Source organism: Lissotriton vulgaris, chromosome 2_1 (genome assembly GCF_964263255.1).
Source record: "Lissotriton vulgaris chromosome 2_1, aLisVul1.2, whole genome shotgun sequence".
Classification (NCBI taxonomy): domain Eukaryota; kingdom Metazoa; phylum Chordata; class Amphibia; order Caudata; family Salamandridae; genus Lissotriton; species Lissotriton vulgaris.
In genome coordinates this window covers 1,455,014,886-1,455,038,658 of record NC_141687.1, presented here as the reverse complement: position 1 = coordinate 1,455,038,658, position 23,773 = coordinate 1,455,014,886, and the positions used below count along the sequence as shown (strand labels likewise).

Below are 23,773 nucleotides of genomic sequence, written 5' to 3'. Positions count from 1 at the left end.
TAGCATTTTATTAATATGCGGGGACCAGCTCATGGAGTCACTAAGCCGGATTCCCAGGTAGTCAAACTCTGCTACCTTCTCCAATGGACAGTTATTCAGGACCGGTGGACGCCCTAGTTTCCTGGGGGGATTCATGACCAGATATTTGGTCTTATCGATATTGATCACCAGTCCCCTCAGGGAGCAGAACTCCTGGAAGCGGTCGAGAAGCTTTTGCAGATCTTGGGGGGTCTTTGAGATGAGGAGAGTATCATCCACAAAAAGCAGAGTAGGGATACGGATGCCCGCCAGGGAGGGTGCATCGGCCGGTTCTTGTTGCAAGTACTCCACCACCCCATTCACATACAAAGAGAGTAGGGTGGGGGCTAGCACACATCCCTGGTGGACTCCCCTACACACCGGGATCCTATCAGTCTTTTCCCCCCGTGCCCCACCACACTTGTGCATAGTTCCCTGAGTGTAGTTTAATTAGGAGCGACAAAAGGTAGGGGGGCAACCCCATGTTCTGCAGGACCCTCCACAATTCCCCCCTAGGTACCAGGTCAAAGGCAGTCTTCAGGTCTATGAAGGCCAATAAAGACTGCCCTTGCCCAGCACCACCACCTTCCAGTGCAGGAGCATTAATCTGAAGGCCTGTTCAATAGTTCCAGTTCCCGACCGGAAACCCGCCTGGAGGTCTGACAGAATCTTATTATCATCTACCCATTGGAGAAGCCTCCCCAGGGTCGCCTTCCCTGCCACCTTCTGGGTGGAGTCAATGAGGCTTATGGGCCTATAGTTGGCAGGGCTGTCCCGACATCCCTTTTTGAATATCGGGACAACCTCCGCCCCTTTCCAGGAATCGGGTACAGGACCTCCCCCCAGAATTCGTTCAGTAGGGAGGCAACCAATTTGCCCCATTCTTTGGGGAAGGCTCGTAGCAGGTCGCCAGGAATCCCATCTGGTCCTGCAGCTTTTAGTGGGGCCAGGGTCTTTATTACGGCTTCAACCTACCTAGCGGTGAAGGCATCGGGGAGGCCAACCATTGCCTCGACCACCGGGGATACAATATCGCTGTTGGCCCCACCAGGTAGGGAATAGAGGGCCTCAAAGTGGTTATACCAACTCTGAGCTGGAATGTTACAAGTGACCAACGTGGCTACCGACCTATCCCTGTTCCTGACCAGGCTCCAGAAACCCCTGGCATCCCTTCCTATACTAGCTGCCAAAAGGTCCGCCCAAAACTTCTCCTCCCACTCCTTTTTCGCTGCCTTCAATGTCCGATAATAATCCTTTCTTGCAAGCCTGGTAGCTACTTGAGATTTAGATTTAACTGCTCCCACCAAGGCTTTTTTCTAAGCCCTACATTTTTTTGTATACCATCCCTGTTTGGTAGGCGGTCTCTCCCTAGTGTGAGTTCCCAAACACCTACCAGGAAGAATAAATAAGTTACTTAATTCCCTAGTTAGGTTGCAGAAGGTCAACGAGACCTCTTCAGACACTTGGGAAGACAAGTCTAGTTTGTTCGAAGCTGCAAGCAGGAGACACCCTATGGCTGCCACTTTCTCTGGGGATAAGGTCAATTTAGCCCACTTCAACCGTCGGCCACAGTTAGAAATAGTGACTGCCTGGGGGTTGGGGGCCATATGGGGGAGGGGTTTCTCCCTTCCTTTAAGCCACTGGGGAGAAAGGACAAGAGAGAGGAGATTGTGATCACTCTCAATTGTCGAAATGATCTCCATATCCCTTAGATCACCCCATAAACGTACATCAAGAAGGATATAGTCTATTCTAGATGTATGATTTGGCCTATTATAGGTGTGGGCCCCTTTCAAATCTGATTTGGACCTCCCATTGACTGCCCTCAAGTCAAATTCCATACTAAGGGAGTTAATCTGTAGAGCCACTTGAGTCCACCTCTTGATGGGGGGCAAGGTCAGAGCGGGGATCCCCCGCCTTGAGTCCTCCTCATCTGTGCCTAATACATCATCCGTATCAAGGGGCTCAAACGTGCAATTGAGGTCACCCGCCACCAAGATGAGGGATTTAGGGGCGCGCTGCCTAAGCAGTTCTTCCAAAAGAGCAATGGTGGCCGATTGTGTACCACCCTTCGTTCCTCTAGCGTAGATGTTAAAGATGTCCAAAAGCAGGACACCCCGAGAGTCCTTTAAGGTGATGTTAAGGAGGTCGGGAGAGTTAGTAGGATGCTCCTCCACCTTACACTCTAGAGAAGTCTCAACCCAGATAAGGAGACCACCCGAAGGGCGTCCCTTCCCTGCCACCGGGGGAACAGCTGGAACAAAGTGGGTTGAGTATCCCACCTTGTGACAAGGCTCCCTGCACCAAGTTTCCAGGAAAATACAGATGGAGTAACCCTCCACGAGGGTATTCCAATCTGGCAGGCCCAACTTCCTATCAATACCCGCGACGTTCCAGCTGCAAATCCTAAGGACTGGATGCGCCACAGCTCTCTCGCCGCGGAATACGGGACCATCTCCACCCTCCAACTGATCCAGGGTTCCTATTCCGCTGCCCCTGCTTGATCTCCCATGGGACGCGTTATCTCCAAGTACAATAATAGGTGCCATTGGGCTGGTGACCAGGGTGTTGTCGACTGCTGATACTTTAAGGGCTGTGCCATCTATACCCATACTCTGCTGCCCGGGTAGCCTCCCCTTTGTGGACATCGGTTCAATATCCTGGAGGGCTCCAGTCAAACCCAGGCCATGTAGCACATGGGTGAAACTGGGGACCAACTGGATTATCAAGATAAGATGGACCACTACTCCAGCCCCTGCCAGGATATAGGCAAATGGAGATTGCAGCAGGCCTTGGGTAAAAATAATTCAAATCTACTACACCAATGCTGGGACCCCATTTGAGTCCCTGTGGTTACAAATAACTTGTGCTACTCTACTGTCTTTGAAATTAACTATCACACAGTCCCCTTCAAATTGCTTTTTGCCATAACCCACCCACCCTACTCTTCTTACTTCCAGGATCAGCCCGTCAACACCCCTGGGAAGTGGTCTGTTGGTTTTTAACCAGTGTAAGGTTTTATTTTTGAGTGTTTGGTGAGATTCGTATTGTCCATCCTTCAAGATTGGTACATTTGTAAGGATGGCAACATAGGGATGGCAATCAGGGGGCAGATTAACCTGGGGCACTTTGGGGCAGTTTTTAGCACAGAAACTTCCGGTTGAGTGGTCCTGGATACACTGGTGGAGGTTGGGACTGTACGTGCCCGATCAGGACCCTTACCAGAACCCTTCCCCTTCGATGTGCTCGTGTTATTGCCAGAGCCCTTCCCTCCCGGCGGCTTGGCCTTGCTAGACTTCGTCGCCTGGGCTTCAGGGGGTTTGGGGATACTCATAGGTGCATGGGCAATCAGGGTAGTGCTCACTGGGGTATCCACAGCGCATACTGCAGGAGCATTTTCAGACGCCTGTAGAATTACTGTGTTTGCTGTGGATGTTGTTGTGGGAATTGTCTGTGGGGAATCCGGGATCACCGAGTTACCAACTACCCCTCCCTGACCGTCCTCCCTCATCCTAGAGTGCAATTTGATGAGGGTTTTAAACGAAAAGAAGTTATCCAGGGTTGTCTGTTTGAACCTGTCCACCCTTTCCCCTAACCCCCTTATTCTGTCAGCTATCGGGGACAGTAGTGTTTTCATCATGTTTTCAATTTGTGCCAGTGTTATTGGGTCATGGCTAGCAGCCAGTTGACAATTAGGAGGGGGGGCTACACATGATTCCTTAGCTTTAGTACCGGGATGGTGGCCCGTGTTTTCACTAACTTTATTATCCGTAACTAAACCCTCCACCATTGTGTTTCCTGTACCCCTACTTCCAAGCTTCTTCGGTCTCTTATATAATTTAAAGAAGCTACCTTTACGCGGGCTAGCAATCCTTTTCCTTTTGGCGCGGGAAGGGTTCTTGGTTTCCAACACCGGTAAGGCCAATGGAGAACCAGAACCGCTTGGAGAGGATGCCGGGCATGGTGAGGGGGCTGGAACATCCTGGGTAAACAAGTCCAGTCCACTACTAACTACTGGAGCGGAGATGGGTTGCGCTACCAGGTTCTCCAGCCTATCAATACTGTCCCTCAAAGAAGCAATTCGTTAATTGATCAGATGTAAGGGGGGTGGGGTAGAGGGGACCAGAGCTGCATACTGGTGACTTGACCTGGGCTAATAAGCCCAGAGAAGAGCGCTTTGGCGGAAGCTGTTCTTGGGAAAGGCGGCGCTCTGTCATTACAATCTCTTTCTCGATAACTGCAGCTACCCGTGTGATGAACTGGTCCATAGTTCCTATAATAGTACTAGGCCCCGCCTCTCCCCCTCCCCTCAGGATTTTCCCCGAGCGTGTGGACATTGATAGTAACAATCGGGGTATAGCAACACACTATACCTGACGGAGTCCAACCCTTACAGCCTGGAGTAGCAGATGACAGGGGGGTGTCCCAGCCCAGCCTTGGCCAGCCCCGGACTGCCACAGACTGCCCGCCTTTGCTCGGGCTTCGCTCGGCGCCCCGCGAGACGTTAGACGAGCTGTTGAAGTAAGGGGCGTTGCAGGCAGGGGGCATGGCTACCAGGGGGCTCCACCCCTGAGGCTACTGCTGTACTCCCCCTCTCCACAAAGTCCGCTGCCACAGTTTCTCAGTTCCGACCTCAGCACGAAGTGGCACCCGCGAAGCTGGTGCGGCGAGCTGCAGCGCCGACTCCCGAAAGCCACACAGGAAGGCAAGCAGAAGGGTCCAAGGTCAATATCCTTCATCCGTTATGTGGCGGTTAGGTGAGCGTCCCACAAGCTCACAGGGAGTGCCTTACTTTAAGCACCTGGACAGGCAGGGGGCGTGGCTACCAGGGGGCGCGGCCGCAATGTTCCTGGCTGTGCAGGGACTCCTGGGAAACAGAGTCCCTGCCGTGCTCCACCCCTGAGGCTACTGCTGTACTCCCCCTCTCCACAAAATCCACTGCCACAGTTTCTCAGTTCCGCCCTCAGACCTCAGCACGAAGCGGCACCAGCGAAGCGGGTGCGGCAAGCTGCAGCGCCGACTCCAGAGACCCACACAGGAAGACAAGCAGAAGGGTCCAAGGTCAATATCCTTGCTCCGTTATGTGGCGGTAAGGTGAGCGTCCTCTTTACCCTTGCACCTCACTGAGAAACTAGAAATCTCAGGCGGCGGCCAAGATTCAAGAAATATGCAATCGCTCCTCCATGAACCCCCACCTTTAAGCATGAAAGATACATGAATCAATTCTTCTCTGGAAAAACCACAAGGATCTGCAACACCCTATCGCCAAGCCTCCACTTGACCACATCACTTCACCTTAAAAAAAAAACTCAGAGCTTATTTCTTTAAACAACACCCCTGCCTAAGCCATTCCTGCCTCCTCACACTCCCTCTAATCGCATACTAACCTCAACTTGCACAAACTACTGATGATCCTCATGGAGTACTGTACCACCAACTTTTCAATGCTATGTTTTGCTAGTAATATGTGTGAAGCACTCTACCTCCTGGTAGAGGCTAACCCGGCGTTCACTCCAACTTATGGGACATGAATAATTTTCTGTTTGGTATTGATATGTTCTGGGTTTATTGTAAAGCCCTCTCATGCCTTCAGGCCATGCTGGCGCTATAGAAAATCAGTAAAATAAATAGATACAAATAAAACTCTCGAGAGAAAGTGAAGTTTGCCAGCTGCCTGCTGAGCCACGGTGTAAAGCAGCCAACTAGGTGTTGAGGGGTTTACCCCCAAACTGCACTCTACCATTGACATTTTTCCTAATACAGGTAGGTGCTGGTGTCAACATCTATAATGTACTCCCATATATTATGTGAAGTATTATGCATTGAGCCACTATCATACAGTCCTCCAAATGCAAAAGCAAATCTGAAGATACGCACCTCTGGCACAGACGTTTGTTGTGATCAAAACTTTTTCATTGCCTTTTCGGAATCTCTGTATAACAGTGGCCCTTTGTTCAACCTCCAGTTCCCCACTCAGCAAAGCCACTTGGTGTCCATCCTCAGCCATTGTCTGTGAAAGCCATCTTGCAATTTTTCGAGTCTAAGCAAGAATAAAGATAGCATGTTGGTGGCTCCAATAGTCCAAGTTATTTCTCTCTCACCTTCCTATTATATAAAGGGATCATCCCACCCAGTAGACTAGAAACTACTTCTTAAAGCGTACAGTAACCAAAGCTGTAAGGAGACAGGCTAAACATATGCGCAACAAATGTGGGTGTTTTGCTACATTTATTCACATACACAGCAGCACACCATCACAGTTCCCATTTTCAGAAGTCAACATATTGTTTTGACCTACTCTAATGATGAGACTGGTGGAAGACTAAGAGATAGTAAAAAAGTGAACACCACAAGAAAATAACATTGAGAAATTGGTGATGAGGGAAAACCACGATTAACAGGCTAGCACTCTGAAACGTGGTCGTACTGAGAACCTACAGACCAAAGCCATTAGTGGCCACGTAGAAAGAGCTCTCAGCTTCTGGACAATCATATTTATAACAAACATTGCTTTAATGTGCTTGAGCATGTGTGAAATGGCTACCCTCCTGGATTATATGGGTTACAATGCTCATGGACTTGCTAAAAATGGGCATAATACCCTGTTGTTATCCCCATCAAATAGCGCTGGCCGGAGTTGACAGAAAGATACTGTGAGAATGTGGATTATTACGTGGTGTTGTTGTGCGACTTCACTATATAATAGTGTCACAATTCCATATCAGGTCCAGTCAGGTTCATTTGTAAAGACAGAACAATAGTCTTCCTCACGACCAAGATTCTTCTACAATGGAATTAGTCCAAATACATTCAGTGAGCACCCAAAGCAAATTATTAACCCACTAGACAAAGTGTTCTAACAATTCTAAAAATATATTCTTTTATTTAATTTCTTTTGTCAGAGATATTGTCATAAATATTCATGTATTTAGATAATTTTTTCAACATTTTCAACATAGATAATACATTTATAAATAATCACAAATTAAGAAAACAATACATACAGTCAAATCAAATAAACCCGGGAAGAGAGAAACAATGCAAAATCATAACAACCCATTCAAACCCAACTCACACACATCCAGACAAACCTTCACATTCATAACATTTCTGGGGAATACAACTACAGAGTAACAATGTAATTGGAATGACCAAAGACAAAAACTGCAAAAAGCAGGATGTTCTCAGGGCAGTGGTCGACGCGTTTCGGTGGCTGCAAGATGATAGAATGCCACCTTCATCAGGACCTGCCAGATATAGTGCCCTATACAGGGCCACTCCACCCGGGTGAAAATGACACTAAAAGAACAGGTACACTCACCGTTCTCAGAACCTCGAGCGACTCAACACCATGAATCGTCGTTTAGAGTTTTTTGCCAGGATTAGAGGCTTTTGGAATTTCTACAGGCAACTCTAAGCACTGATATAGATGGCTTTGTACCTGTAGGTATTGTTTTCTTAATTTGTGATTATTTATGAATGTATTATCTATGTTGAAAATGTTTAAAAAAACGTGTCCAAATACATGTATATTTATGAAAATATCTCTGACAAAAGAAATGAAATAAAATAATATATTTTTAGAATTGTTGGAACACTTTGTCTAGTGGGTTAATAATTTGGTTTGGGTGCTCACTGAATGTATTTGGATAAATTCCATTGTAGAAGAATCTTGGTCGTGAGGGAGACTATTGTTCTGTCTTGATATTTTTCCTTTCTTCTCCCTGACCGTAATCTGTTCTTTTAGAGGGGGTCCCCTTATTTTTGCATTAGGTTCATTTGTAAAACCATTGTTCAGTCCTGGGTAGAGGTGGCACGCAGCAGTCAGGCTTTATTAGAAAAACAAGTATAAACCACTATGATGTGCTAAAACATTAACAGTAGTGATGCAGCAAGATTACCTATTCTAATTATTATTCTAAAATACCATACTCACCTGGGCCCATACAATATTCATACAATAAGCTGGCAATCATACGCTGGTGATCAGGACTTATTTCTACCTGTGCAACATTTCTTATCAATTCCTTACCATCTTATTTCTCAATTTTCCTCTGGTCGATAGATCAGGTTGTTAGCATAATAGGTATAAATGACATTTACCTTTAAATTGAATGACCAGAGACTCGGGAGAGTTTTAAAAACTTTATCTATGCAATAATTTTGTGAGTCAAATACCAATACATGTCAAACACCAACTTATAAAGAGAATAATCAAAGTAAATAGTAAAGACTTAGTAAAATCTCATGACATTAGAACCTGGGAGGGGTGGAAAATGAAAATGGTACACGAAATACCACACAGATTTATATTTACCTAGAATGGAGTGAGGACCAACCCCTGGCCAAGGAACTAGAAAAGGGACACCCGAGTAGTCAGGAGCCAACAGTTCAGGACAGGAATCCCCTACTTGTGATTAGACAATGGGATGGGGAGAGGTCATCACACCATACTAATACAATATCATTTTCTTAGGTTCATTGTTCTATGTTCCCTCTCCTTAATTTCACTTTCCCATACTTTATTCCCAAACCACACAATCAATTTTATCCACAATGTATGCAAAATTTGACTTCTTCTCCTTTCCCTATCCGGGTGTCAGAACCTGTACCAAAATCAAACCTTCCACAGGAGCTGAATGGCCGAAGATCTCCGAGGAATATATACTAACTCCCCTATGCTCCTGAACCGGAATCACTCCAATACCAGAAACAGGGGGGGAAAGTGGAATGGGACAGAAAGAGAGACTGCCTCACTGGTATCGTCACTGGACTCCTTCCTAGAGGACGCCTGACTGCACCTGTGAAATAAGCACAATTACTACAGTCTAGCAAATTCTATTATCAATATACATAAATATATGTGTGAGTACTTTTACATACTGAATACCTCAACTTGTGTGGGATTGAGCTTCTCTCTTATGCTATGTAAATGAAATAATTGCTTTCTTATATCAGCATATAATTGACTTGATGCACAGAAATAAAAATATGTTTTTTCTTCTTTTCCTCAGAAAGGAGTTCCCACGACGCTGTAGCAGTTCAAGAACAGAATGGAGGTAAGTACATATATATATATATATATATATTTCTGCCTACTTGTACAATGAAGAATGAAAACATTGGAACTGTCAGTTCGGTAATGTGCATGTAAAACTAGTCTTAATGCTATCCTCAGGAATGTAGAAAATAAATACTGCCAACTGACAATTGAGGCTATTCAATTTTATCCAAGAAACAAATAGCGAAGAGTCTTCACGTGAACTTATCCAAGGAATGGCAGGAATAGTGTAAATCCTACCTAAAGTACCCTGTAGAATAATTTGGGAATATGTCAAGCGTATGAACACTATCGCTTACAAGAGAAGTTCAAACTAAGGTCAAAACGCAACCACACTCTCTGGAACCTTGCTGCGCTGACTCCCTGACTGACGACTTGACAGAGAGAATTCAAACACCTCACTGGAAAATATCGCTGCTCAGAAAAATGGGGAGAGAAATACTTGATAACTCCCAGGACGCTGACGCAGGTACAGGAAGAGCTGAAATTCTGGAAATAATATGCTAGAAATCGTTTCTCACAAGAGAAACACTGGAAACGCAGTACTCCGGCGAAAACGTCAGTTGAAGTGCGGTGTTTCAAATTAGCGCGAGCAGGATACAGCTGCATTGTAAAACAGAGCGAAACACTAGAGTGCTAACCAACACGCATCCGCATGTTGGATGTGAAATCAAAGGGTAGTGCATCTAATCTAGCAATGTGACTGCCTTGCCTGCACCACCAATTGGCTCCATGAAATGGGGGAATGAAACAGGGAGTCAATCTGTCTTAATTTGAAACTGGGACCACCAAACCTAGACTGGTGAGGATTTTGCCCAATCCGGACAGCACCCCCCACCAAAATCCCCTCTCTAGGTTTCTGGGGATTAGCCTTATGGAACTCCTTGATTAGTCTGGGAGCATGAACGTTTGAAATGGGCTCCCAAGACCTTTCTTCAGGACCAAAACCCTTCCAGTAAACCAGATACCATAATTGACCCTTTTTGATCCTGGAATCCAGAATTCTTTTGACCTCAAATTCTTCCTCTGAAGACACTTGCACAGCGACTGGAGGGGCAACCTGTCTCAAAGCTGGGTTTGACTAGGAAATTATGAAAAGTGAGATGTTTTTTTAACTTACAAGGACGTTTTACTTTTACACTAATAGGATTGATCATCTTAACCATCGGATATGGACCCACAAATCTAGGTTGAAATTTTCTATTTCCTCTCAACCGCATATGTCGAGTTGAGACCCAGACCTAATCCCATGGTTTAAAATTGGGACAGTCCTTTCGTCTTTTATCAGCCTGTTTCTTCTGAGATTCTTTTGCCTTAACAAGATTATCAGATGCTTTCTGATAAGCTTCTTTCAATTTCTGTATCACCATCCCTGCTTCAGGTACATCCAAATCTACCTTCCCTGGCAACATGTTGGGGTGTCTGCCCGAATTTAGGCAGAAAGGTGAATAACCAGTAAAAGACTGGACTGAATTATTATACGCAAATTCAGCAGTACCAAGTATCTCAGGCCACTCTCCCTCCTGATACATCAGTTATTGTCGTAAATATTGTTCAAGAGCCTGATTAATTCTCTCAGTCTGCCCATTTGTTTCAGGATGGAAACTGGTGGACAAGCGAACATTTACTCCCAATCCTTTTAAAAATTATCTCCAAAATCAAGAAGTAAACTGTGAATCTCTATCTGAGATCACCACACTTGGAATGTCATGGAGTTTTACAATTTTCTGAATGAATAGACTAGCTAAACTAGTGCCATCTCCCACATTCAAACGGTATAAAGCATCTGCCTTCCCATTGACCGATCCAGGCTTGTAGGTCAATACGAAATTATAATCAGCAAAAAAGAGAGACCATCTAAGCTGTCTTGGGGTAAGTGTTTTGGCAGATTTTAAAAATTGCAAATTGCGTTGATCTGTAAACACTTCTACTACATGTTTTGCACCAAACAGGTAATGCCTCCAATCCTGAAAGGCATCCTTAATGGCCAGTAGATCCTCCCTCCTGAATTTCAGGAAACTATTAAAAACTCACCTCTTCCCCTCCCTCAGCTAGTACTTTGCCACTCACGCTTCCTCCTCACCTCCCATTCTGTCTACCAGCGCCAGGAAGCTTCGGCATCAGCGCACTCAACAAATTGCACCTAAGATAAGATAAGATAAGTAGTTCCTTATCTGCAATGGAGTAATTAATCTCAACAGCTGACAGTTTTCGAGAACGGTAGCCCACTGGATGGAGTTGCCCCATGTCTTTATGTCGTTGAGAGAGTATTCCTCCAATTGCCAGGTTAGAAGCATCTGCTTCTACAAAGAATGGTTCTGCCAAATTTGGATGCTGTAAAACTGGTGCCGTAATGAAGGTTTCTTTCCATGACTGAAACGCCCTTTCAGTTTCGATGTTCCAGTCAAACTTTTCATTCTTCTTGAGCAATCGGGTAATAGGAGCCACTTTCTCAGAAAAGTTCTGAATGAATCGTCGATAAAAATTGGCGAATCCCAGAAAGCTCTGTATTTCTTTTACTGATCGTGGAGCTGGCCAATCCTTAATAGCTCTCACCTTAGAGTCATCCATCGAGACACCGTTTGGAGTTAGAATGAAACCCAGAAACTCCACTCGAGTGGAATGAAAAACACACTTCTCTAACTCCACAAATAGCTGGTTCTGAAGTAATCGTTCCAAAATGGCCGAACATGCCGCACATGTTCATCAATATTTTTGGAGAAAATAAGTATATCATCAATATATACTACGGCAAAACGGTCCAAAAAATCTCTTAGTACAACACTGACAAAATGTTGAAATGCAGATGGGGCATTGCAAAGACAGAATGGCATAACTTGATATTCAAATAAGCCGAATCGAGTTCTAAACACCGTTTTCCATTCATCTCCTTCAGCCATGCGAACCAAGTAACTGGCCCCTGCAGATCTAATTTGGTATAGATTTGAGCCTCCTTTACTTGATCCAAAAGTTCCGAAATGAAAGGTAAAGGATACCTTTTTTTCTTGGTGACCAGGTTCAACGCACGATAATCAATGCACGTTCTTAAACTCCCATCTTTCTTTGTAATAAAGAAAAGAGGAGAAGAGACTGGAGACTGGGACGGACGGATGAATCCATTGGCGAGATACTGGCCCAAATATCTCTTAAATGCTTGCTCTCCACTTCTGACAATGCATTAATACGACTACAAGTTAAAGATGCACTGGGTTCCAGTTCTATTTGGCAATCATACTCCCAATGTGGAGGTAATTTCAAGGCTTCCTTCTCATTGAACACCTCTTCTAAATCTTGATACTCTTCAGGAACACTTTGGACTTCCACAGCACAAATCATTCTTGTTTGCTCTGCCAAACAAACAGATGGTGATGGTCGAGATTCATTCTTGTCTTCACCCATATCAGCGTCAAAACAATGCCTGATACAATAGTCTGAATTCGAATCTGTAGTTCTCTTTGCCCAATCAATCTTCGGATTGTGTTCCGTTAGCCACAGCAATCCCAGAATTAGCTGAAATTGCGGGGCATCAATAAGATTGAAACTTATTAAACTCCGATGTCTAATAGGACCATACAAGGTGATCTCCTCTGTATCAAAAGTGATGGGTCCTGACGAAAGATTGGTGCCATCCACCGCTCGTACCGGTTCTGGTTTTTCTTTCTTGATAAACAAAATTCCCAAAGGCTTAGCAAAACGAATATCAAAAATTTTTCCAGTAGCTCCAGAATCAATCATTACAGAAACTTCCTTCACTTGTGTCTCTCTAAATGAGATTCAACTAGAAATTATCAAATGCGGTGCCGATGATTGAAGAGTGTTCACCAACTGCTGCGTGCTTGGAGTTGTCTCCCTGACAGCTCCCACCAGAGCAACTCCATCTACTGGTGGGGCTTTTCTTTTACCCATGATGAATTTTTGGGCTTCTTAGGACATTCTTTGATGAAGTGACCAGATCCTCCACAATACATGTATAACTTCCCTTGTCGCCTCTTTTCACGTTCCTCCTTACTCAGAGGCCCACGTACTGTACCAATCTGCATTGGTTCCTCGATTGGACATATTTCACCAGGCTTTGATGCCTCGGATTTGGCTCTGTCAAATCTGGGTGGTATTTGCCGAATATCCTTCTGACGCTCACACCTTCTTTCGGCTTGACGTTGATCGATCTGCAGCACTAGATCAATAAGTTCTTATACATCAGTGGGTCTTTTAGGAATCTGAGCTAGACCATCCTTCAACTCATCATGAAGGCCTCTGTAAAAAATTGCTGCACGCTTTGACTCAGGCCACTGAGTTTCTACTACAAGTTTGTTATACTGAGCCAGATATGCCACCAACTCTTGCTTACCTTGTTTCAGGTCTAACAGCTCATTGTCTGTGGTCGGTGAAATGGTTCAACGATCAAAGATGCGCATGAACTCAGACTTGAACTCATCAAAATTGTACAGCACCGGTTCACTGGATGTGACCAGAGGCATGGACCAAGCTGCGGCGTCTCCACTCAAATAAGACAGCACGAAGGCCCTTTAAACTGATCTTCTTTAAAAATGATAGGCTTACATAAGAAATGTAGAGAACACTGTGTGAGAAAACTTTGCGCTTTGTGAGGATCTTCCATAAATCTTTTTGGAGGTGCCAAAGGGATAGTGGGAGACATTGCTTAAATTACCTGGGTAGTTAATTCAGAAGTTGAGGGGGTAGGTGAAAATGTAGAGGATTTTGATTCACTAAAATTTGGACTAGGACTAATAGCTAGTTCATCCAATCTTTGTCTTAAATAACTCGCCTCCTGATTTGATTTCCTCACCTCCTCCCTAGTTTCACTTAAGTGTTTCTGTAACCCTTCTAAAATAGAAGCTGTCTTGACATCAAACCCTTCTGCCATTCTGTCCAGGTGGATCCAGAAAAGGTTTTTTGACACTTCAATCTGTCAGAACCCGTACCAATATCAAACCTTCCACAGGAGCTGAATGGCCGAAGATCTGCGATGGATATTTCCCAACTCCCCTATGCTCCTGAACCGGGATCACTCCAATACCAGAAACAGGGGGGAAAGGGGAATGGGACAGAAAGAGAGACTGCCACACTGGTATCGTCACTGGACTCCTTCCTAGAGGACGCCTGACTGCACCTGTGAAATAAGCACAATTACTACAGTCTAGCAAATTCTATTATAAATCTACATACATATATGTGTGAGTACTTTTACATACTGAATACCTTAACTCGTGTGGGATTGAGCTTCTCTCTTATGCTATGTAAATGAAATAACTGCTTTCTTATATCAGCATATAATTGAATTGATGCATAGAAATAAAAATATGTTTTTTCTTCTTTTCCTCAGAAAGGAGTCCCCACAACACTGTAGCAGTTCAAGAACAGAATGGAGGTAAGTACATATATATATATATATATTTTTTTTTTTTTTTTTTTTTTTTTTAACGCCAAAAGACCACCAGGGAGACCGATTGTCTCGGCAATTGGCAGTCTCCTTGAAAATACGTCACGTTTCATCGATGTATATCTAGCACCCATTGTTAAAGACCTGCCCTCATATGTCAGGGACACACAGGACTTTCTCCGCATCATGGACTGCATTTCTTGGGACAAAGATATGCTACTCATCACTATGGATGTTACAAATTTGTACACCTGCATAGATCACGAACAGGGAATCTATGCCACAAAATGGTTTTTAGAACAGAAACATCCAAAATACCAAGCCCATAGTGACATGATTCTTGGCATGATACGATTCTGTTTGTTTCACAATTATTTTCTTTTTGCAGGCCAAATCTATAAGCAAATAAGAGGGACCTCAATGGGTTCGTGCTTCTCCCCCAGTTACGCGAATCTCTTCGTGGGCTGGTGGGAGAAGCACGAAGCTTGGGGTGGGAGAAATGAAAGATGGAATGACCACATACTAATGTGGACCAGGTACATTGATGACCTGTTCGTCATTTGGAGGGGAGACAGGGCCTCGGCTGAGGAGTATGTCTGTGCTCTAAATGACAATGAACTTAATCTGAGGTTCACCAGCACGATCAGCAACGAATCTGTTTGCTATCTAGACTTAGAAGTCTTTGTGGCTAATGACCAGCTCCACACTAGGCTGTACAGGAAGCCAACGGCTGGCAATGCAATATTACACGCTGCCAGCCACCATCCGAAAAGTCTAGTTAAAAATGTACCATACGGTGAATACTTGAGACTCAAACGCAACTGCTCTGGACCTGAGGATTGTGAGAAAGCGCAGGAAGAAGCTAGTTACAGATTCCAGGCCAGAGGCTATTCAAAGAACATCTTAGAACAAGCACAAATTAAGGCGGCAAATGTCGACAGAAGGGATCTTCTGATTGCGAAAGAGTCTAAAACAGATAACGAACAGGTCAGAATGATTACAACATTCAATAACCAATCTGGGGAACTGGTCCAAGCATTTAAAAGACACTGGCACATTCTTAGAACAGATACCACCTTGAAAAAAGTATTATCAGAAAGACCGTTGATAACTTATAAGAGGTGCCAGTCGCTGTCGGACCATCTAGTCCATAGCCACTACTCTCCCAATAAAGACAACCAGATAAGAACGAAGGTAGTTGGCTTCTACCCATGCTTAAACTGTAAAGCGTGTAAGTACAGCAAAAAAATCAAGGAGTACCCCTGCAGAACAGGCGAAGTAGGTCTAAACAGAAGAATTACCAAACATCTTAATTGTAATTCAGACTTCACGGTCTACTGTTTGACATGCCCTTGTAACAAACGTTACATAGGGAGCACTATAAAACCGGCAAAAATGAGAATTTTAGAGCACATGAGGGCCATTGTAAACAGGGATAAGACCTACCCAATAGCTCGTCATTTTGCCGAGCACCACAATAGCAACAGGGATTTATTATCATACTTCTGCATAGACCAGGTCCCGAAGAAAGAACGAGGGGGGGACAGAGAAAAATCCCTGAGGATACTAGAATCCCGCTATATTTTAGACCTCAAAACTATGACACCGTGGGGTCTCAATAATGATGCGGAGATGTGGGTGCATTTATAGAATACCGGGTGTTCTGCACAAGAGAACAAATCTGAAATAAAAACATTGAAGGACTCCTTGTAAATATGTAAAGAACTTCTGAACTATTCACGTCCAGGCTTGTAAATATTTGTATTATGTTGAATTTTCCCATTCATATTGCACAACCAGAGCAGTGACAGCCTTGTTAAGTAGACCAAAAAACATCTGATCAGATCTGTGTGATGCTCAAGTGTTAATGAATAGAATATGAAGAAACAACCCAGAAGAGAAATGTCCATATTCTTTCATGAGAAATATACAAAAATAAAATGTAATTATGTAAATTGTGCTAATGTAGGCCAACACCATGGGCACACTGCATATATGTAAATGGTGTAAATAATGGATGCTATATTTAGCGCAACTTGAGCTTGGGGATACACCCCCGCAAAACAAGAGAGATGGTCTGAAACCAGTCATTGTGAGGTCAACATCATACCACGTGAGACATTAAAGCCTGCTTAAGGCCAATAATAGAACTCGGGGATACACCCCCCTATGATCATTGGAGATAAAGTTGTATCTATACTGCTCCTAACATTAAATTGCTGAAACATTGTATATAGGCAACAGTCTCGAAAGAAACAATTAATAATTTTGTCAAACGTCAAACTTCAATTTAATTCACTTGCACTGAGCACTTTTTTTATTAGTCGCCAAGCTGAAACCATGTAAATATCTTTGTATATATGTATATACTACAAGATGGCCGCCATGAATGTTGATGCAAATACCTTTTCTATGTTTATGACTCCAAAAAGAGCGGATGGTTTAAATATGGCGAGTAAGTTTGTACACAGAAGACACTGACGAAGCCCTGTGCGAAACGCGTCTGTCGAGGGTGCTGGGGGGTTTGGAAATGAAATAAACTAACTAAGAACACTGACACCGGTGTGCTGGCCGTTTGTACCCTGGAGCCGATTTCTAGGAGTGTGTGGGTAATATATATATATATATATATATATATATATATATATATATATATATATATATATATATATATATATATATCGAATCCAACCTGTTGCCGGCGGCAGCCGTCAGCCAGCACACACAAGTTCACAGACTGCTTCAATAATCTCCGCAGACCAGACTTCGATTACAAAAGATATTTATTACCGGTCAAATGGTAAAGGTGGCGCCAGTCATCAGACGCGTTTCGGACTTACGTCCTTGCTCACTGATCCAAGAAACAAATAGCGAAGAGTCTTCACGTGACCTTATCCAAGGAATGGCAGCAATAGTGTAAATCCTACCTAAAGTACCCAGTAGAATAATTTGGGAATATGTCAAGCGTATGAACACTATTGCTTCCAAGAGAAGTTCAAACTAAGGTCAATACGCAACCACACTCTCTGGAACCTTCCTGCGCTGACTCCCTGACTGACGACTTGACAGAGAGAATTCAAACACCTCACTGGAAAATATCGCTGCTCAGAAAAATGGGGAGAGAAATACTTGATAACTCCCAGGAACAGGACGCAGGTACAGGAAGAGCTGAAATTCTGGAAATTATACGCTGAAATAGTTTCTCACAAGAGAAACACTGGAAACGCAGTACTCCGGCGAAAACTTCAGTTGAAGTGCGCCGTTTCAAATTAGCACGAGCAGGATCCAGCTGCATTGTAAAACAGAGCGCAACACTAAGAGTGCTAACCAACACGCATCCGCCATTTTGGATGTGAAATCAAAGGGTAGTGCATCTAATCTAGCAATGTGACTGCCTTGCCTGCGCCACCAATTGGCTCCATGAAATGGGGGAATGAAATAGGGAGTCAATCTGTCTTAATTTGAAACTGGGACCACCAAACCTAGACTGGTGAGGATTTTGCCCAATCCTGACACCGGGTCAAGAGGTGGTGTTCCCATGCGCTTTTCTGGTTAAAGTGTCCTTGACTGGGATTCAATGTCACAGTACGGAGTTTGACAGTGTCGGGCGCGCTTGCGCATAATTCAGTCAAGGAGGAGATTTCGGTCACCCTCCAGGCTCAAATACAAACTAATAATAAAGTCAAAGAAAAACATGTTAGAATACGAAAATAAATGAGTGCACTGTATACCACTTATTCCTACTCTAATCCCCTTAATTTATTTTAGCTATTGCATTAGCAGTTTAGTAAGACATTTTTGAAAGCTTCCCCTAGATGAAATAAAATGTAGTGTAATGTAATTATTAGTATCCACGAAACATGTTGGTTACAGTATTACAGGTTATTTGAGAGGATCGCATACAAGCAAATTTCTTACATACGAAACCTTGCTCCATCAATCCCCTCTTTGATGGCATTCTATGCCATCACTAATTACTAAACCAGATGCCAACTTTAGCAATATCCCATCTCTATTTCTTCTATCACTTTGGAATTTCCCTTTCTCTTTTGAAAACCCTTCATTCTTTAGTAAATATCTCCTTTTATTTCTTCCAGCTGAATTTCATCATATTTTCTTTTTCTTCCCTTTTCATTCACTTCATACCAATTTCTTTTTCTGCAGCATTTGCACCAAACCATTATTGTTAAGCCTAATAGTGTTAATCCTATTATTGGCATCAGATTTGACCTATAATACTTCTTCCTACATTAGACAAACAACTACCTATAGAAGAAATACTAATTGTTAGTTTGTTCCATACACTGTCAACTTCCCATGGTTTTAAGTCTTCTTCCAAATTTTTAATATTTTTGACATACCTCCCAATTTCAACACTTGTATCAGGTTTGTAGGTGCAACAATGTTACGCCTTCAAATTTTACAGACGCCACCCTCTTTTGCCAATAAGATATCAAGAGCAAGTCGATTTTGTAAAACCATAGATCTTATCGCAACCAATTAGGTATTGATCAATAAAAATCCTCCAGCAGTGTCAGTCGATAAGCGATCCACCACTGTAGTTAATTTACAAATTCTTTGTTTATTCAGAATTACTCCCACTGAAGGTATCAATGCACTGCATATATCTCTTACAATTTCTGAAAATATAGCCCTTTTCTGGTGTGTTACTCCGTTATTTTCTTCATTACTTCTTTTTACATGATACACCTTTGGGAATACTATTCCGAAATAGCAACTCCCATACCAGTGGTCAGGCAGCTTAACACCTTGGCTGCTAGGGGGTTTTCCCCTCCTGTGCTGATGATTTATGAATACTATAGTTTCATGACAAGGTCAACTCGTCATAAGCACAGCGCAGGTAACACCCATGACGAGTTGACCTTGTCATGAGCATGGAAGGGGTTAAAGTAAGCTTTATTTCCACAACCATAATAAACTCCAGGAAATACTGGATCGGTTCCACCTTTTAGTCCCCATCACCCTATTATCAGAAAATTGTGCTCACATTCACTGGAACCAATAAATATATTGTTATACTCTGTTTTTAACCTATGGAGACAGATTTTCCCTTTCTTTTCAAGGTCCAGGGACATAGCAGCATGAGTCTTGCAAGTTGCAATAACGTCTTCTCTCTCAGCCCACTTGGGTATCCGAGGTTTCAGTTCAGAAACTAAATTCAAAAATATCTTTTCAGCTTCATGTAACTTACAGGTTAAATTGTGCTTATGTGCTTCAGCTCCATCTATTGTTTTCATTGTTAGAAAATATTCACCCATGAATTGTGAATCTCTACTGCGAAGGACAGGGTTCATATTTTTACGCAAAGGAATTTCAGAAAAGATCACATCTATGTTAAAATAATAATATTCAGAAGGTATATCTGTAGGCAAACCCTTAGGTTTGGACATGAAGCCCTCACACACCAACCTAGTTGGTGTCATGCTTCATCATCGGGCCCACCACAGTGACACCGAATGTGTCCCGGGTGTGCTGCGACTCCAGATTACTGAGGAGCAGGTATTCTTACTGAGTGTGCAGTGCTGGTGAGAATGGAGGTGAAAGGTTTAAAAGCTATCCAGGAGGTCCCAGTTCCCGAGGGTAAAGGTAAATTTAATACCTGGGCCCCTGTTAGCAAGATAAAAAGGTGCCGTCCTGCTCCAGTGTCCCGAGCAGGACGATAGGTCGCAGGAACCGCTGATCGGAAATACCGGTCTCCTTTCCCTCCCTGCCAAGTGACCCATGAGGCTTTAACAGCAAGTAGCAAGTTAAAGCAGAGGGAATCCCCCTCTTACACGTACGGCACCTTAGCGAGTGCAACACTTTTTTACCATACACTTTCACTTAATATAGTTTATTTTCACTCACACATACTCATTTGGTCCTGAGGAAAGCCAGTTTTAATCAAAAGGCCTGGCTGAAACATGTAGACCACAAGGACGTAGGAGCCCCTAATATACTCCATAACGTCCACAGCCTTTTTATCTTGCTAACAGGGGCCCAGGTATTAAATTTACCTTTACCCTCGGGAACTGGGACCTCCTGGATAGCTTTTAAACCTTTCACCTCCATTCTCACCAGCACTGCACACTCAGTAAGAATACCTGCTCCTCAGTAATCTGGAGTCGCAGCACACCCGGGACACATTCGGTGTCACTGTGGTGGGCCCGATGATGAAGCATGACACCAACTAGGTTGGTGTGTGAGGGCTTCATGTCCAAACCTAAGGGTTTGCCTACAGATATACCTTCTGAGTCTCCTCTAACACAACATAGCTAGTCCTATATTGATATCTCTACATATAACCAGGGGACCCGGACTGGCTTACCTAGTCCTCTCTCTCCTTTTTGATTTGCTGAAAATAATAATATTGTAACTTTCTAGTTCTATAGAATAGACTAGCTAAAATACTACATGAAATACAATATATCAGTGGTAAATTATGATATATTACTCCTTCTGCTACTGATGTTGCCAATTTCATACATATAACAAGCGCTAACTTTTATGGTTTCTACATATTGTACTAACAAATTGCCAAAAACATTTAAATCTGTATCATTTTATACACACTATGATAAATCTGTTTCATCTGGTGCTTCTAATTCTACTCTGTCTTGCTTAATATTAGCTACCTTTCCATGTGTATTAGTATCATTAGATCATTAGTATTCGTTCTGTTTGGTCATTAGATAGGGAATTGCTATTGTCAGTGCTAACCATACTATGAATACTAAAAATGTGCTACATCTACACATTCTACAGCATCCTTTCATACAGCTTTGTTTCGGTTTCCCAGCAAGTCTATTGTCAGCCATTTTAGACTAAAGAGATTTCTCCCATCTTTTTAACTTTTGTACAAAATACAACCTGGAGAGTTATCTCCTCAAGTTGGTCTCACTTCCTCGTCAATTCAATCAGCATTTAATTCTTCACTATCTCACTTATTTCCAGATTCTCGAAATCTTCAAGAATCACATATGTCCATTCAAGACCCTTGGTTTTATTATTCAGTCTTTTCAATCTTGGACTTTTCCTTCTTGGTTTTCCTGTTGACGATCCAGATTGACTGGTTACTTAGTTTACTTGGTCTGGTTCTTCACTTATTGTCTCAAGACGATATTTCAGTCTCTTGATACACTAGGCCAAGTATCACCTTTCCTGAGTTTTCTAGCTTGCACTGTGCTTTCAATTTCTTCAAGTGCTCTTTTGTTTTCCTTTATTTGTGACACAACTTGATTATTTTCGTCTTCTGAATTCAGCTCTTTCTGACCTTGTCCAGGGCTTATTACCTTAGCCGTTTCTGCCTGGATGTTTTCTTCTTTTCTGTTCGGACCATTCAGGATTTTGTTTGATTTGACTTTGTTCTCCTTCTTCCTGAACTTGTTTTTCTTTACCTAACTGGTCCTGTTCAGGTCTTTTAATTTCTTGATATTCTTCTGCCTAGGCATTTTCTCTATGGCCTATCTGTCCCTCTTCAGACTCACAGGTGTTGCTTTCATTTTCTTTCGTCTGCGTATATTGCTCTTTCCTTATCTGATCCCCCTTAGATTCGGTATTAGCTTTATTTTCTGTAATCTGATTGCGTTCTTCTATTCCTGTCTCGTCCTCACTCTCATTCTGTCTTTCTAATCGAGTTTGACTTCTTGTTCTCACAATAATTTCAGGTGTGTCCACTACTGGGATCCAATCGTCCTGACAGTACTAATTTGTTCTTGATCAGCTACTTCAGGATCTAGTGGCTGTGATCCTTCAGCTGTACAACCATCAGCCTTTTCAACTGCTTGAGCTTGTTGTGAATCTACTTCGTCAGGTGCTGGCACTCTCTATGTAATGGCTTGCATGAATGCAATTAGGCAAGCCTGCACATTTTACAGCTGTTGTTGTAATCAATATAACCTGATGTGGCTATTCCCACCTTGGTGCTAGGCACGATACTCGAGTGTGATTTTTCACTACTACCCAGTCACTGGGATACCGATCATGCGCTTGGTTCGGCTGCCTGGCAACAGAGTCTTTCCCAACCTGGTGAGAGATAAAACACACTTGGTCAGCCAACTACAATACTCCAGTACCAAATCATCAGATATATTCAACAGCTTGTGTTCTGGTATACATGCTTGCCTCATTGCCCTTCCAATAAGTATCTCATGGGGACTCAAGCCTGTATTTTTGGCTGGGATGCTTTGGAGTATCATCTGGACAAGAGGTAGCCGCTGCAGTGGGGTGGATGCATACACCTTTCCCAGTCTTGACTTGATTGTGCCATTCAGTTGTTCTACCACTCCAGACGTTTTTGTTCCATTTTAAATGCTTCACAAATGAATCAAATTATTTCATTATTAAATTGAAACCCTCTGTCTGATTCAATAGTTACTGGAAAACCGAATCGTGGAATGAGTTCCCTCAGTAAGAGTTTGGCCACTGTCAAGCTGTCATTCTGTCTGGTCGGGTATGCCTCCACCCACTTTGAAAACAATCAATGAAAAGTACATATTTCAGTCCTCGACAGGCAGGTAACTGGATGAAATCTAATAAATGGACCCTCAGCTTTTCCTTTTTTTCCTGTGCAGACTACAGTTTTCCTGCCTGGGTTCATTTGTTGACAAGTTAAGGATCTCTGGCAAAGAATCTCTGTGACATTCCTGAACCTTGCATTAAACCAATCTTGTCGAAAAGTCTAATCATAGCATCTCTGCCTATGTGTGTGTCTCCATGTTACATGCAAGCATACAGTCAGGTAACACAGGTCTTCCATCTAGGTAAATCCACACACCATCATCAGCCCTTCTCTGACAACCTATTTTCTCCTACTCCTCTTTTTCCTTCAGGTCGGTTTCATCTTGTAATTCTCTCACTTCCTCCCATGTTCCTACGCCCCCAAGTAGCATAAGTTGGCAGCTGATTCCATATGCATCAATTTTCTTCTTTACTGCTAGTTTGTATTTAGCACAATGTTGGGCAACTTGGTCAGCATAACGATTACCAGCTGTCAACTTATCATTTCCTTACTGGTGAGCAGCTCACTTGATCACTGACACTTCTTTTGGCAACTGAATTGCTTCAATTAATTATTTTTCAAAATTTCCGTTTTTAATAGGTGTTTCTGAAGAAGTCATGAAATCCCATCCAGAGCCGGCCAAAGTCATGCACAATCCGGTAACCATACTGACTGTCAGTGTAAATGGTTACTTTCCAATTTTTCCCAATTTTGCAAGCTTAATTAAAGCTCTCAATTTGTCTACTTGTACAGATTTGACTCCTGGTAAATAAGATGCTTCAACTATTCCAGC

At 43.1% G+C, this 23,773-nt stretch overlaps 1 protein-coding gene across 4 annotated transcripts in view; it reads right to left on the bottom strand.

The window, feature by feature from the left end:
* LOC147732747 (ATP-dependent RNA helicase DDX25-like) overlaps positions 1-23,773 on the bottom strand; it is a 1,983,894-nt gene that overhangs the window by 397,004 nt on the left and 1,563,117 nt on the right. For all 4 annotated transcript variants that reach the window (XM_086957315.1, XM_086957316.1, XM_086957313.1 and 1 more), the window contains exon 10: positions 5,896-6,058. In XM_086957315.1, the coding sequence (XP_086813441.1) occupies positions 5,896-6,058 (163 nt within the window). The remainder of the gene's footprint in view (positions 1-5,895; positions 6,059-23,773) is intronic.